Below are 16,173 nucleotides of genomic sequence, written 5' to 3'. Positions count from 1 at the left end.
CAGTAAAATTATATCGGAGATTAGAGTATTTAGTTACGAAGAGAAACTTGTAAAACTGGGTCTCTTTCCATTAATACAAAGAAAGTTAAAAAGAGATGTGGCAACAGTGGTCAAAATTACGAGGTAAATTAGCAAGAACTATCATCACCAAAGAGAAATAAGTAAAATCTCTTTCCAGGTAGATCATTATTAGGATATGGAATGTCCTCCCTGAATTAATGGTGGATACAAATTTCATAACAGCTCTTAAAAGAAAAATGAATATATATTTAATAGAAAAAAAATGTAAAAAGGTATAAGGAAAGGGCAAGAGAATGGGACTAAGTTAATAACACTTTCAGAGAGTCAGCACAGATACAATGGACCGAATAGCCTCCTCCTGTGTTGTAAACCTGATATTACTTTGGCAACACCATCCATATCTGTCCCCACCTCAACCCACTATTGTAGAATTCCTCAGGGACATTTTGGTGAATTCGCGAACATCCTCCTTACCAACTCTTTAATCACCTCCTCTGTAAACTCCAACTTATCTAAAATTTCCACTGCCTATATCATCCCACAAAGATGCAGTCACCCATTATTATTGCCACACTTAGGATGATCTAACTGGCTGCACATACACCCTGAATTCAAACTCCATGTCCTCATCTTCAAAACACACCATGGCATTGCCCTACCATATCTCTGTAACCTCCTATAGTCTTCCTCTTCTGACTCAAATCTTCTGTGCATCCATTTATCTACAGAGCCTCAAACCTACTCTCAGAAGTAAAAGGATTCTGGAAGGAGCTTCAATTTCTCTCATTGTATGAAAACGTTCAAAGGAAATCTATCACTTCAACAAGGTTTTATGAAAGAAAAATCATGTAGGGCAGATAAAGGGGAAACATTAGATGTGATATTCTCAGATTTTCAAATAAGGTGCCACAAAAAAGCAAGATAAAAGGGGACTTGGAGTTAGGGGCATGGATAGAGGATTGATTAATGGACAGGAAACAGACAACATGGATAAAAGGGGCATTTTCAAGTTGGCAGGCTGTATCTAAAGGATCCGTTATTTACAATCTATATTATTGACTTAGACAGAGAGAGACTGAGAGTAATGTATCTAACTTTCCTGACAATACAAAGCTAGGTGGGAATGTAAGCTGTGAGAGAGGTTGAAAACAGATATAGACAGATTAAGTGAATGGGCAACAAGGTGTCATATGCAGTATAATATGGGGAAGTGCGAGGTTATTTATAAGGTCATACGAAATGGGAGCAGGAGTAGGCCATTTGGCCCTTGGAGCCTGCTCTGCCATTTGATATGATCATGGCTGATCTGATTGTGGCCTTAATTCCACTTTCCTGCCTGTACCCCGCAACCCTTAACTCCCTTGTTGATCAAAAAAAAAAGTCTAACTCTGCTTGAATATAGTCAATGACCCAGCCTCCACTCTGTCTGTGGAAGAGATTTCCCAGCCTAACAATTCTGTGGGAGAAATTTCTCCTTATCCTCTGTCTTAAATGGAAGACTCCTTATTTTTAAACTGTGCCCCCTTGTTCTAAATTCCCCTATGAGGGTAGCATTCTCTCAGCATTTACCCTGTCAAGCCCCTTCGGAATATTTTATGTTTCAATAAGATCACCTCTCATTCTTCTAAACTACAATGAGTATATGCGCAAAGTGCTCAACCTTTCCTCATACAACAACCCCTTCATCCCAGGAATCAGCCTAGTAAACCTTCCCTAACTGTTTCCAGTGTAAGTATATCTCTCCTTATGTAAGAAGACCAAAACTGTACAAAGTGCTCCAGGGGCAGTCTCACCAATGCCCTATACAGGTATAGGAAGACTCCCCTCTTGCAATAAAGGTCAACATATTCCATTTGTCTTTCTAATTACTTGCTGTCCCTGCATGCTAACTTTTTGTGATTCATGTACATGGACACTCAGGTTCCTTTGCACCTCAGCATTCCAAACATTTTCTCCATATAAATAATACTCCACTATTCTGTACTTCCTGCCAAAGCAGACAACCTCACATATTCCCACATTATACTCCATCTGCCAATTGCCTGCTCACTTAACCCATCTATATTCCTTTGGAGGCCCTTTATAGCCTCCTCACAATTTGTATTCCTACATATCTTTGTATCATCAGCAGATCTGGCTACAATACAGTCTGTTCCTTCAACAAAGTCATTAATATAGGTTGTAAATAGTTGAGGCCCCAGAACTGATCCCAGTGGCACTCCACCAATTAATTTGCCAACCTGAAAATGACTCATTTATCCCAGTCAGTTTCCTGTTAGTTAGACAATCCTCTATCCACGCTAATATATCATTCTCAACACCATGAGCTATTTTCTTGTACAGTAACCTTCGTGTGGCACCTTATCGAATGCCTTTTGGAAATCCAAATACACTACATCTATTGATTCCCCTTTATTCAACCTGCTTGTTACATCCTCAAAGAACTCTAATAAATTTGTTAAACACCATTTCCCTTCCACAAGTCATGTTGACCCTGCCTGATTGTATAATGATTTTCTAAATATCTTGCTACTACCTTCTTAATAATAGATTCTAACATTTTTCCAAGTGACAGACGTTAGACTAATTGGCCAATAGTTTCTACTTTCTATCTCCCTCCTTTCTTGAATAGCAATGTTACGTTTGTGATTTTCCAATCTACTGGAGCTTTCCAGAATCTAGGGAATTTTGGAAGGTTACTTCCAATGCATCCACCATCTCTGCAGCCGCTTCCTTTAAAACCTTAGGATGCAGGTCATTAGGTCCAGGGGACTTGTCAGCCTCATTTGTCCTTAGTTTTCCGAGTACTTTTTCTCTAGCGATTGTTTTAAGTTCCTCCCTCCCTTTTGCCTCTTGATTTTCTACTATTCTCGGGAAACTTTCTGTGTCTTCTACTATGAAGGCAGATACACAGTTTGTCGTTTCCTTGTTTCCCCATTATTAGTTCCCCAATCCCACCCCTGAAGGGACTATGCTTACTTTAGTTATTCTCTTCCTTTTTCTATACTTGTAGGAGTTTTTACTGTCCGCTTTTATATTTTTTGCCAGCTTTCTCTCATACTCCAATTTCTCACTCTTAGGCCGCAATTTTCCATTTCCCCACAGTGGAGCTGGCAAGCCATTGAGATCTCCATTTGCACTGGCGGGACCGGATGATCCCACCAGCGTGAGGGGCTGGAAAATTCCAGCCTTTATCTTTCTAGTCATCCTTTGGTGGTTTCTAAAATTTTCCCTACCTTCTGGGCTACCACTAATCTTGGTAGTATTATACACCTTTTCTTTCAATTTGATACTATATTTAATTTCCTTAGTTAGCCATGAATATGCATCCTTCTTGTATAGTCTTTATTTCTCAATGGAATATATCTTTGTTGAGAGTTATGGAATATGTACTTTATTGTCTGCCACAGCCTCTCTAACTTTTAACCTATTTTCCCAGTCCACTTTAGCTAACTCTGTCTTCATTCCCTTGTAATTTCCTTTATTTGTGTTTAAGACACTAGTTTCAGAACCAAATTACTCACCTTCAAACGCAAGGTGAAATTCTGCCATGTTATCTCTTACCTTGAGGATTCTATATTATGAGGTCATTTATTAATCCTGTTTCATCATGAATTACCTGGTCTAAAATAGCTGGTTCTAAAAAAACTGTCCTGAATTCATTCTATTTACTCATCCTGCTGGCTACTTTTGCCAATGTCATTTGTCCAATGTATAAGAAGATTACAATTTCCTACGATTATCAGAGTATCTTTCTCATATGCTTTCCCATTATTTCTTGATTTACACCCTTTCCTACAATTTATCTACTCTCAGAGGGCCTATAAAACATTCCCATCAGTGACTTCTTTCCTTTGCTATTTCTTACCTCCACCCAAACTGATTCTACATTTTGATCATCTGCACAAAAGATCATTTCTCACTACTCTACTGAAACCATGCCCCCCCACCCCCATATTTAGTTTCAAACCCTCTCTAGAGGCCTAGTTATACAATTCACCAGTACACTGATCGCAGTGTGGTTCAAATGAAGGCCATCTCAGCAGGACAAGCTCCCTCTTTCCCCAGTTCTGGTGCCAATGCCCATGAATCAAAATCTATTTCTCCCACACCAATCCTTGAGCCATGCGTTCAACTCTCTGCTTTATTCATCCTATGCTAATTTGCCCAAGACTCTGGTAATAAGTCAGAGATTATTAACTTTGTGGTTCTGCTTTTTAACTTAGTTCCTATCTGCTCATACTCTCTCAGGAAAACCTCTTTCTTAGGTATCAGTGACATAGCTATGACTATGAGGACCACAACAACATGATTCCTCCCCTCCCATTCCCAAGTTCCTCTCCAGCCCCGAGGAAATGTCCTTAACCCTGACACAAGGCAGGCAAAACAGCCTTTGATATTCATGCTATTGGCTGTATCTCTCTAACTATATCGTGCCCAACCACAACTACATTCCTTTTTACTCCTCGCTCCCCAATTGGAATGACTCCCTGCACCACAATGCCATGTTCATTTTGCTCATCCACCCTGCAGTTCTGCTCTCATTCACACAAGCTACAAGAGCCTCAAATCTGTTGGATAATTTCAAGGGCTGAGACTCCTCGATTACTACCTTCTGGATACTCAAACCTGCCTCACTTGTCGTCACGCCCTCCTGTCCCTGACTACGGATCAAATCAGAAGTACCTAGCCTAAGTGGTGTGACTGCCTCCTGGAACAAAGTATCCACATAACTTTCCTCTCCCTGATGCATGGCAGTGACCCAAGCTTGGACTCGAGCTCATCAACTTAAAGCCAAAGTTCCTGGAGCTGCAGACACTTACTGCAGATGTGGTTACTCTGGATCACACAAATGTCCACAAATTCCACATGCTACAGCTGCAGCACATCACCTGCCCTGCCATCATTATTGTGTTTCATTTAACTAATTAAGTTTCAAGTTTAGAAATATCACTCAACTGATGCCTGTAGTCATACGAAGTAGTTTAATTAGTGAACTACAGTTTTAATGCATTACTTATATCTCTTTAGTACCAGTTTAAACTACTGCCCACATTTAGAGGGGTAAATTCTTAATGGGCAGAACTTTCCTGCCCCATTTCACCGGGGACGGGGGCCGTAAAATGCGGCAAGACATTCTAAACTTCATTGGCTTCGGTGGGAAAGTAAAATCCCGCTGAGTAAAATTTTGCCCAAAAATTCACCAATCACCTACCAGCTCACCTAATTAAAACAGTGGACATTCACTAGTTTCTGGAAGCTGAAAGAAGATGAACACCTCCTTTTCCCTCTGCATCAAATTCGCAAGTTAGCACACATACCTCAGTGCAATCAAACTTTGTGCAATTGTAAAACCTGTCTACTTTTATAGAAAGTTGATGACTCACACCCAACTTGCAAGTGCTAAGTCAGCTTCCTACTACCTATTCACTTTCAGCGGGTTGACAGATAACTGCCACAGCCACAATCAGCTTCTGTTAATTAGGCTCCTTAACTAGCTTGCAATTTTAGCATTCTAAGTCAGAGTTTGACTTCTGAGCTAAATTATAGCTTGAGAAAAACTCACAGTGAGATTCCCAGCTGCATTAAATTCCCAAGTTAGCACTCATGCCTCATCGCACTCAGGCCTTTGTCACACTCTGTGCTTCCACAAAAAGTAGTAAGAATGGAAAAGCAAAATATTTTTAAAAATGCATGAAACTTCCAAATATTGATATTCAGAGAGACTTGGGTGTACTTGTCAGCATGCAGGTACAGCAAGCAATTAGGAAGACAAATGGCATTTGGCCTTTATTACTAGGGGCTTGGAGTACAGCAATTAGGAAATCTTGCCATAATAACATGACTCCAGGATGGTATGTTGCCTCCCTGGTGCCAGGGTCTGGGATATCCCTGAATGGCTGCAGAGCATCCTGAAGGGGGAGGGTGATAAGGCAGAGGTCATGGTACATGTTGGTACCAGTGACATAGGTAGAAAGAGGGATGAGGTCTTGCATCAAGAATTCAGGGAGTTAGGCAGTAGACTAAAAAGCAAGACCTCTTGGGTTGTAATCTCTGGATTACTCCCAATGTCCTGTGCTAGCGAGCTCAAAAATAGGAGAATAGTGCAGATGAATACATGGCTTAAGAGTTGGTGCAGGAGGGAGGGTTTTAGATTCCTGGATCACTGGGACCGTTGCTGGGGAAGGTGGGACCTGTACAAGCGGGACAGTCTACATCTGAACCAGAGTGGGACTAACATCCTTGCGGGTGGGTTTGCTAGTGCTGTTGGGAGGAATTTAAACTAATTCGGTAGGGGGAGGGGACACAGATGTTAGCAGAATAGGGACACATCATAATACAGTAAAACAATCAAGTCAGAGGGAGTACAGCTGCAATAAGCTTCAAGGGAGTAAGGCAAGGCTGGTTGGCGTCTACTTTAATGCCAGGAGTATTACAGGTAAAACAGATGAGTTAAGGGTGAGGATTGACACATGGAATTGTGATATAGTAGCCATCACTGAGACGTGGTTGAGGGAAGGGCAGGATTGGCAGCTCAACATTCTGGGATATAGAATCTTCAGGCAAGACAGGGGAGGGGGTAAAAGAGGAGGAGGCGTTGCATTATTAGTTAAGGAATCAGTTACTACAGTAAGGAGAGATGACATCTTGGAGGGGGCATTGAATGAAGCTTTGTGGGTAGAGTTTAGGAATAAAAAAAGGGGCAACCACATTATTAGGTGTTTATTATAGACCGCCAGATAGTCAGTGGGAAATTGAGAAGCAAATATGTGCACAGTTTGTGGAGGTGCATAAAAACAATAACAATAGGGTAATTATATGAGGTGATTTCAACTTTCCCAACATTAATCTGGATAGACATAGTGTAGGGGCTTGGATGGAGTGGATTTCTTGTACAGGATAACTTTTTAGGTCAATATGTAGAGGGTCCAACAAGGGACGGTGCATTGCTGGACCTAATTCTGGGGAATGAAGCCTGACAGGTGGCTGAGGTGGTGGTGGGCGAGCATTTTAGCAATAGCGACCACAACATGGCAGTTCTGTTGAAGGGTCATAAGGACTCGAAACGTCAACTCTTTTCTTCTCCGCCGATGCTGCCAGACCTGCTGAGTTTTTCCAGGTAATTCTGTTTTTGTTACGGTACAGTAATTTTGTTATGGACAAAGAAGTAGACAAGTTGCAAAAAAATGTTTTGGATTGGGGGAGAGTGGGTTTTAGTAAAATAAGGCAGGATCTGGCCAAGGTAGACTGCAAACAGTTACTTGTGGGGAAATCTACAGAGGAACAGTGGAGGATGTTCAGAAAGAAAATGGGGAGGGTACAGGCTCAACATGTTCCCTCTAGGGTGATAGGATGGAGTAACAAGCCCAGAGAACCATGGATGACCAGAGATATTCAAGTTACGATGAGAAGGAAAAGAGAGGCTTTTAGCAGGTACAAGGGAAGCAAATCAGCAGATACATTAGTGGAGTACAGACAGTGCAGGGTGGAGCTTAAGAAAGCAATTATTAGAGCAAAGGGGGGATATGAGAAAGCTCTGGCTGGTAAAAGTAGGGAAAATCCCAAGATATTCTCGAAGTGTATCAATGGGAAGAGGATAACCAGGGAAAGAGTAGAGCCCATAAGGGACCCGGGAGGGGGCAATCTATGGGTGGAGCCAGAGGACATCGTTAGAGTGTTGAATGAATAATTCACTTCCGTCTTCACCCAAGAGAATGAGGATGAAGGTATAGAACTCGGTAAGAGAGACTGCAAGGTTCTTAAGCAAATTGATATAGGGGGTGGCAAGGTATTGGAGGTGTTGGCAGGCTTAAAAGTGGAAAAATCTCCAGGTCTGGATGATTTGTGTCCCAGGCTGCTGAGGGAGGCAAGGGAGGAGATCACAGAGGCTCTGACCCAAATTTTTAATTCCTCTCTGGCCACAGGGGAGGTGCCAGAGGACTGGAGAACAGCTAATGCGGTTCCGCTATTTAAGAAGGGTTGTAGAGATAAGCCAGGGAACTACAGGCCAGTGAGTCTCATGTCAGTGGTAGGGAAACTATTGGAGAAAGTTCTGAAGGAGAGTATCTATCTCCACTTGGAGAGGCAAGGTTTGATCAGGGATAGTCAGCATGGCTTTGTCAAGAGGGAGGTTATACCTAACAAATTTGTTTGAATTTTTTGAGGAGGTGACCAGGTGTGTAGATGAGGGTGGTGCAATTGATGTAGTTTATATGGATTTCAGCAAAGCCTTTGACAAGGTTCCACATGGGAGACTTATAAAGAAGGCAAATGCACATGGGATACAGGATAATTTGATAAGGTGGATTCAAAATTGGCTTAGTTGTAGGATGCAGAGGGTGATGACAGAAGGATGTTTTAGTAACTGGAAGCCAGTATCCAGTGGCGTACCACAGGGATCTGTGCTGGGTCCCCTATTATTTGTAATTTTTATAAACGACATAGATGACTATGTGGGGGGGTAGGATTAGTAAGTTTGCGGATGACACAAAGATTGGCCGGGTGGTTAACAGTGAGGTTGTGTCTTGGGCTATAGGAAGATATAGATGGGATGGTCAAATGGGTAGATAAGTGGCAGATAGAATTTAACCCTGATAAGTGTGAGGTGATACACTTTGGAAGGAGTAATTTGACATGGAAGTATTTAATGAATGGCATGGCACTAGGAAGTTCTGAGGAACAAAGGGACCTTGGCATGTGTGTCCATAGATTTCTGAAGGCAGAGGGGCATGTTAGTGGGATGGTGAAAAAGGCATATGGGACACTTGCCTTTATCAATTGAGGCATAGATTACAAAAGTAGGGAGGTCATGTTGGAGTTGTATAGAACCCTGGTGAGGCCACAGCTGGAGTACTATGTGCAGTTCTGGTCGCCACATTATAGGAAGGATGTGATTGCACTGGAGGGGGTGCAAAGGAGATTCACCAGGATGTTGCCTGGGATGAAACATTTAAGTTATGAAGAGAGGCTGGATAGACTTGGGTTGTTTTCGTTGGAGCAGAGAAGACTGAGGGCGACCTGATTGAGGTGTACAAGATTATAAGGGGCATGGACAGGATGGATAGGGAGCAGTTGTTCCCCTTAGTTGAAGGGTCAGTCACAAGGGGACACAAGTTCAAGGTGAGGGGCAGGAGGTTTAGGAGGGATGTGAGGAAAAACTTTTTTACCCAGAGGGTGGTGATGGTCTGGAATGCACTGCCTGGGAGGGTGGTAGAAGCAGGTTGCCTCACATCCTTTAAACAGTATCTGGCTGAGCACTTGGCACGTCATAACATTCAAAGCTATGGGCCAAATGCTGGTAAATAAAATTAGGTAGGTAGGTGAGGTGTTTCTCAAGTGTTGGTGCAGACTTGATGGGCCGAAGGGCATCTTCTGTACTGTGTGATTCTGTGATTCTGTGAATTGTGCAGGGCTTTGGTGAGACCAAACCTGGAGTACTGTGTTCAGTCTGATCTCTGTATTTAAGGAAGGATAAATTTACTTTAGAAGCAGTAGAGCGTAAGTTCACTAGATTGGTTCCTGGGATGAAAGGGTTGTCCCTGATGAAATTGTAAATCTATTCTCTGGAGTTTAGAATATACATGATTCTGAAAGGGTTTGACAGGGTAGACACTGAGAGGTTGATTCCCCTGGCTGGGGATTCTAGAACAGAGGGGCACAGTCTCACTCAAGGGTTGATCATTTATGACTGAGATGAGGAGAACTTTCTTCACTCAAAGGATTGGGAATTCCCCCGGGCTTATTATATTTAAGTTTCAGATCGACAGAATTTTGGTAGCCCAGGGAATCATAGGATATGAGGAGTGGGCAGGAAAGTGGAATTGAGGCAGAAAATCAGCCATAATTGTATTGAATGGTGGAGCAGGCTGAAGGGACCATATTGCCTAATCCTGCTCCTATTTTCTATGTTCTTACATTCATATTTTCAAACAAGTATTCAGTCACTACTCCTAACTTTCCCATTCTGGATTGATGTTGATTCATTTTTTCCCCTATATTTTTGAGGTTAAAGTAGTTGAACCTACACTGACGATGATAATTATTGCGAAAACATCAGCTCCAACTAATAAACTCCTTGAACCAGCTATTCAATGTGTTTCACAGAAGTGAAACTTTAGGCTTTGGCGATGTTCCACTATGAATTTAATGTGGACTACTTCTTGACTTGCGGTGTCTACTATTTTCAACTAGCTTTTTCAATGTAAAGAAAAGCTCCAATCGCTTTTGATTATTTGTTAAACTAGATGATTCAATGATAGGTGATGTGATTCATATGGTTGCAGTGATGATTTGGGCATCAATGGACACAATTTTATTCCTTGCTACACTTTTTTAAATGCATAACTAACATTTCAGAATCTACTATAGTATTTCATATTAATTCAGGTTGTGATATGAGATATGATAGTGATAAGGATTTTAAAACGTGAATGACTGCTTCTCTTTATAGTTTCGAGTCACCTCTCTTTAATTCACTGTGTTGTAGGCAAGGTCAAAGAACTCAATGAGAATAATGACAATAGAAAATCTGATATGATGCCATGCAAAATGATAGAAAGTTTATTTATTTTCCATGAGTTGATTTATTTTCATGGCCCAGGCAAGTTGCTTTTTCCACAATAACATTCACATTAAATTTACGTTCACTGATGTTTTGTAGCTCCATGACCAGCAATGCAGTTTATAAGGTTTGTTATAAAATGTAGTAGACTGTCATATACTTATTGTTGGCAGGCCTTGCTGTGGTATAGTTACTGTTTACTTCATTTTACTGTTCTATAGTGAATGCTCAATAAACCTGTTAATCATAGATGCATTTAGCCCATTCACAATCTACCATCCATTTGTTTCTACTAGATTGTACAAGCTATGTCAACCGCCCCCTGATGGAGATGCATGAAGATCCTGCCTCATATTTAACCCAGGGATACCTAGATGTAGACCCTTCAGTAACAATAACTGCAAGTTGTTGAAAGTGCTGGTAAAATGATTTGCTCGCCTTTATGAACTACACCAAGATAAACCTTGGCCACTCACACAACTGGAATAACTGTTTTCTTTGTTATACTGAACGGACTCAAATTCGGTTTTGTTTAGAAGTTTAGTAAACTTCTTCGTTGAACTGTAAAATTAATTAAAATTGCTTAGTGTAAATGTAAAAAACATTATATTTTAATTTACTATCAATTTAAGAAGCTATACTCAGCTTGAACAGTTACAACCCTTTAATCCTTACCTCTTATTATTAAACTATAATTTGTTGATACTATTTTGTAAATTTGAACTGTTCACTATTTAAGATGATATCCTGCATTGTAGCTATCTTTTGTCAGGCATAGACACATTTACAAATGCATACTGCAGTTAGATGTTGCCATAATCAGTTTAATATTGAGAGTATGCGACAGAAATGTAATATAACCAAGGGGTTCAGATAATATTTTATATCGTACAAACATAGTTTCATCTTGCCACATTATGGCTGTGATTGGGTTATAATCTTCCAGCCATTCCCTATCATATGTTGTTTTATACGTGCTGTAAAGTTTGATTTGTCTTTAATGTAATAAAAGATCACTGACCTACTGCTTTCTTCCCTTGTGTGTGGAATACTCTATGGTAGTATATGTGTCATGTGATAGGAAAGAGGGGCAATGAAAGTATTATCAGTACCTCAGCACAACATAGGACAAAAGGAGAACATGATACAATTATCTTTTTGCACGATATTAAACACACAAAAATTGGATATTCTTTCATACACATCTATATCTGATATAGATTTAAATAAGCGAATATATAAACTCCAAATTTTTATTGTGCCTTTTCATTAGATAAGATTGAGAAAACATTTACATTTGCATAATTAACAAAAATATTAGATAACATTTTCTCAGTATTTCTTTTGCTTATGACTAGTATAATGTGTGAACTTAAACTTAAAAAAGTATTTTATTATTTGTATGCTTCTTAACCATTGGCCTCAACCTATTTTACCCTCCAATTTCAATGTAACATTTTAATGCTTTATTTTTTCAACAGATGATAGGTTTCCTTCATGTGATGAAATAAACAATCATATTAAAAGTACCAAGGCATTGCCCTGGCTTAGAATAACAAACTATGTTTCCAGATAGGTGGAAAGCTGAGAAACTATTGCCACCTACAAACACACATGCATGCAAACATACTTGTACATAAAAACATACACATACAATCTAGTAATACATTCTTATGTTCCGTCAAACCCATTGCTTGCCAATTTCCAAATCATCAAATGTTACATTTGGCTCAACAAGTCTGCATCAGTGATTTTTTTCTGCATGAGCCAGCTTGTTCAATCCACTGCTGTTCACTCCCAAAATTCTTTACCATGCTTTTTTTATAAACACATGTCAAAGCACCATCTTATGTTCCATTGAGATGTTCTTCAATAAGTAGAAGGTTGGTGTCCTCATAAATAAACAACATTTTCCTTTATAAATCAGCTAGAAATCTGATGTGGTGTTTTGTAATTCATCACATATCACATGATAATGCCTTTCTCAAAGCAGATGAACCTTAGCCTTGACCCTTAAATAGTTTATGGTTATTAGTGGGATTTGTGGTTCCTACCTAAGAGTAAATATAATCTCATGAGCAGAGTTAAGTTGGATGTGTTTTTATTCAGAGCGTGAAATTCATTTTTCAAAACTTTTTTATGCTAATTTCATTTCTGTAACTCTTTCTGTAAGAAGCTCTATCTACTAACAAGGAGACACGTAATCTGCTCTAAGCCTCTGTCAGTGATGCTTTATAGCCATGTGCTAGGAGCTGTACAAGTATACCCCAAGAAAACACTCTACCTGATCTGTCTTTCCATGTGGAGAAGTGACTGATCATTGCTTGGTACATCCTCGTGACAGCATGCAAATTGAAGTTTTATCATTTATTGATGTTGTTTGTTGGCTCTGAGATGTTTGTAGAATGGTGCACTACTCTTGTTTCTTTGAATTTGTGAAACTCCAGCGCCAAATTTTTGTCTGGATGCAGAGGCCCACTTTGGTGCACGAATGGCTGCATTTTGATCTTTTTTGGAGGAAATTCAATTTTCCTACGCATTCCCACCCCAACACCATTTTCCTCTGGCCTTTTTGCAGGTCAGGGATGCCTAGTGTGTAAAATACACACCGCGCCCTCCCCATTTTAAATGGGAGGCAAAAATCAGATTCCCTGTGCACATCATTTTTGCTTGGTGTTGTGGGGTTTTGAAAGCCCTTTAATAATACTCCCAGTTTAAGAGTTGGTGAAGAAAATGGAAAGCCTGCTGATGAATCAAGAACATTCTGAAAGGGAAAGGTAAAATGTTTTGACACCATCAAATGCCACAATTAGGTGCTGTAATGTAATTTAGAAGAGGTTTTAATGCAGTAATCTATCATAGAGATTTATCCTGCAAAGGTAGGTTGACCCTTACATTGACCAGTACTGTATATTGGTTCACATGTATTGCCGCACTTTTCCAATGGAGAAAGTACCATCATACAGTAAAAAAAAATGTATGTGCTCTGTTGTCATGTTTTTGTGCTCTGATTTAATTGGACTGTTGGATCAGGCTGCTTTAAAAAAAACATGTTTCTGAAAGTAGAAAAAATGGTCTGCACCTGCTCCGCCTCCATTGATTTACTAGTCATTCTGCTTTGAAATGGAAATCGATATCTGTCTGGCAGTGGAGCTGGAAGTTTTTGTTATGATAGCTATCAATTAAGAATGCTTGACTGGGTTTCAAATGCTTCAGTTCAGCAGGTGGTCTTATTGATCCAAGAACTATTGAAACTTTAATGAGCCTATAATAACAAATTATGTATTTGATGTGGCTTCTTGTTTGTTTACAAACTGAATAGGCACTTTAAGGATTAGAACTATTTTTCCTTTGGATATTCGGTCCAGTATTGGTGATAGTGAATTTGAATTCAAGAATTTCTTAGACTTTTAGAGGTTTAGTGGCTTTCCAGTGATGTAAAATAATTCCTATTACTTTACATAGCTCCTGAGAACTGGGTGAGTGGCCATGGAGGATTCATGGGGAGCATACAAGTGGCAAGGGGTGGCATGGGGGTATGTAGGTTGGTATGGAAAATGAGAAAGGGCATGGGATCGTATGAAGGAATATGAGGTGGTATGGGGAGACATAGGGAATCTGAAGGGCCATGAGATAGCACCGGGGCATGTGGTGTGGCCTAGGGGTGGGTGAGGCACGAGGTTTAGGGTGCCTTTAAACAACATTGAGAGCTGGATTGCTGTGTTCGAGAACCAAGATGAGCTTTCTAACCACACCGCCACTGCATGTACCCACACACCTTATGCACTCAATCGCAGCTAACAAAATACACTATGAACCCAACCCATATGTAAAAAGATGAAAATCCCTCGTAAAGTCACACATAGGTCAGGCAAGCTACGAAAGTGCGCAGGCTGGGTTTTCCCAAAGCCCAGACATAAATTCAGCCCATTGAGTCTGATGTTAACTTGACTCACCTGGAAGGAAACAGTTCGGATCACATGACTGCCTGGTTTTACATATTGCTGCATTTTAGCTACCATTGAAACCAATGGGCAATGTGTAAAACAGATGATCAATGTGACCCTGTCAGTTTCTTGCCAGGCAGGTTAATTTTAAATTAGCCCCATTATTTCACAGGAAGACTTCCTGCTAAGTTTTTAAATGTTCCTATTCCTGAAAATTAGCCTGCCAAATGCACATAAGTTAACCTTAAAAATTTTTTTCAAGGGCTGGATTTTATATGAGCTTTCTAGTTTTAATCAATGCTCCAACTTGTTTACTGCTTCTACAATCAATCTTTTTTTCGTATTTTAATTTTGTGCTAATCTGCATAAGTAGAAGTTCAGAGATGGCATTTGAGTCAGAAAATAATGATAAAATGTGGTCAGATTGGACTCGAAACAGAGTCTGTCTAACAAAGGGCTCTATTTATTCTTACATTCTGAGGTCTTATATTATAATCAAAATGGAGAGTGATAAAAGAAGTAAATCTGTAACATATTTAGAAGAAAATTCACCTAACCAAGGATTGAACGTACGTAGGATTACATTGTATACTCAGCACATAAGCAGACCACTCAGCCGAACATGTCCATGCCGGCATTTATGCTCCAGTCCAGCTTCCTCCCATCTTTCCTCATCTAACTCTACCATTGTAACTCTCTATTCCCTTCTCTTTCATATGTTTGTCTAGCTTCCCCTTAACTGCATCTATACTATTTGCTTCAACCTCTCCCTGTGATACTGAGTTGCACATTCTCATCACTCTGGGTAAAGAAGTTTCTTCTGAATTCCCTTTAGGATTTCTTAGAGACTGTCTTATATTGATAGTATCGAGTGATGCTGTTCCCCATAAGAAGATACATTTTCTCTGTATCCATTTTATCAATAACTCTCACCCCTCAACCTCCTTCTTCCAAGATTGTTCATCCTTTCCTGATGTGTATACTCATGCATTTCTGGTGTCATCCTTGTAAATCTTTTCTGCACCTCACCTCTTATCCTTTTTATAATATGGTGACCAACACTGGGTGCAATACTCTATGGCTGTGCTTCCCAAACTTCTCCCAGTGTGACCCCATTTTAATCCCTCAGACTTATGCAACCCCAGAGTGAAAATTCGGGGGTGTACTGTTGTGGGGGTGGTGCCATGATCCAATTTAGTTTTAAACCTTTTAGATTTGCCAACAACATTAGTTTTGCAGTAACTGATCTTTTCCCTAAATTTTCTCTATTGGTTCTGAAATTGTAATGGGTGAGCTGGTGCTTCAGTTCTTGACTGACTTGTGCAGGGAAAGAGGGGTTTCGGGGGTAGAACAGAAATGGGTTGGGGGGCTAGTTTAAGGCCAATGGGGCTGTTACAGGTGCCCCCCATGGGCAGAAGGGTCCCCAAAGGAGGTACCCCCTCCCTTCCCACCTTTAGCCATTTCTGTGAAACCTGCTGGGCTGGCCCCTTCCTTCCGCCTTCTCCGGATTCACGTATTAAAGCAGTGGAGCTGGAATGAGGTCATTAAGTGACGATTAATTGGCCATTTAAGAACCTCAATAGATCCAAGGATGGGTGGGCTGCCTGACATCGTACCTGTTGATCATAATATGTTGGGGAAAGA

General features: G+C 40.3%; 1 protein-coding gene across 2 annotated transcripts in view; it reads left to right on the top strand.

Moving 5' to 3' along the window:
* Positions 1 to 11,613, top strand: part of prex2 (phosphatidylinositol-3,4,5-trisphosphate-dependent Rac exchange factor 2) — a 775,268-nt gene extending 763,655 nt beyond the window's left edge. The window contains exons 40-41 of one of the 2 annotated variants that reach the window (XM_041190558.1): positions 750 to 848; positions 10,879 to 11,613. In XM_041190558.1, the coding sequence (XP_041046492.1) occupies positions 750 to 848; positions 10,879 to 10,921 (142 nt within the window). In that variant the 3' untranslated portion in view covers positions 10,922 to 11,613. The remainder of the gene's footprint in view (positions 1 to 749; positions 849 to 10,878) is intronic. The other variant, XM_041190559.1, reaches the window with a different exon arrangement.
* Positions 11,614 to 16,173: the final 4,560 nt, after the last annotated feature.

The sequence above is a fragment of the Carcharodon carcharias genome, chromosome 6, assembly GCF_017639515.1.
Source record: "Carcharodon carcharias isolate sCarCar2 chromosome 6, sCarCar2.pri, whole genome shotgun sequence".
Lineage (NCBI taxonomy): Eukaryota > Metazoa > Chordata > Chondrichthyes > Lamniformes > Lamnidae > Carcharodon > Carcharodon carcharias.
Note: the sequence above shows the minus strand (reverse complement) of the source record. Positions and strands in the feature narration are given on the sequence as shown.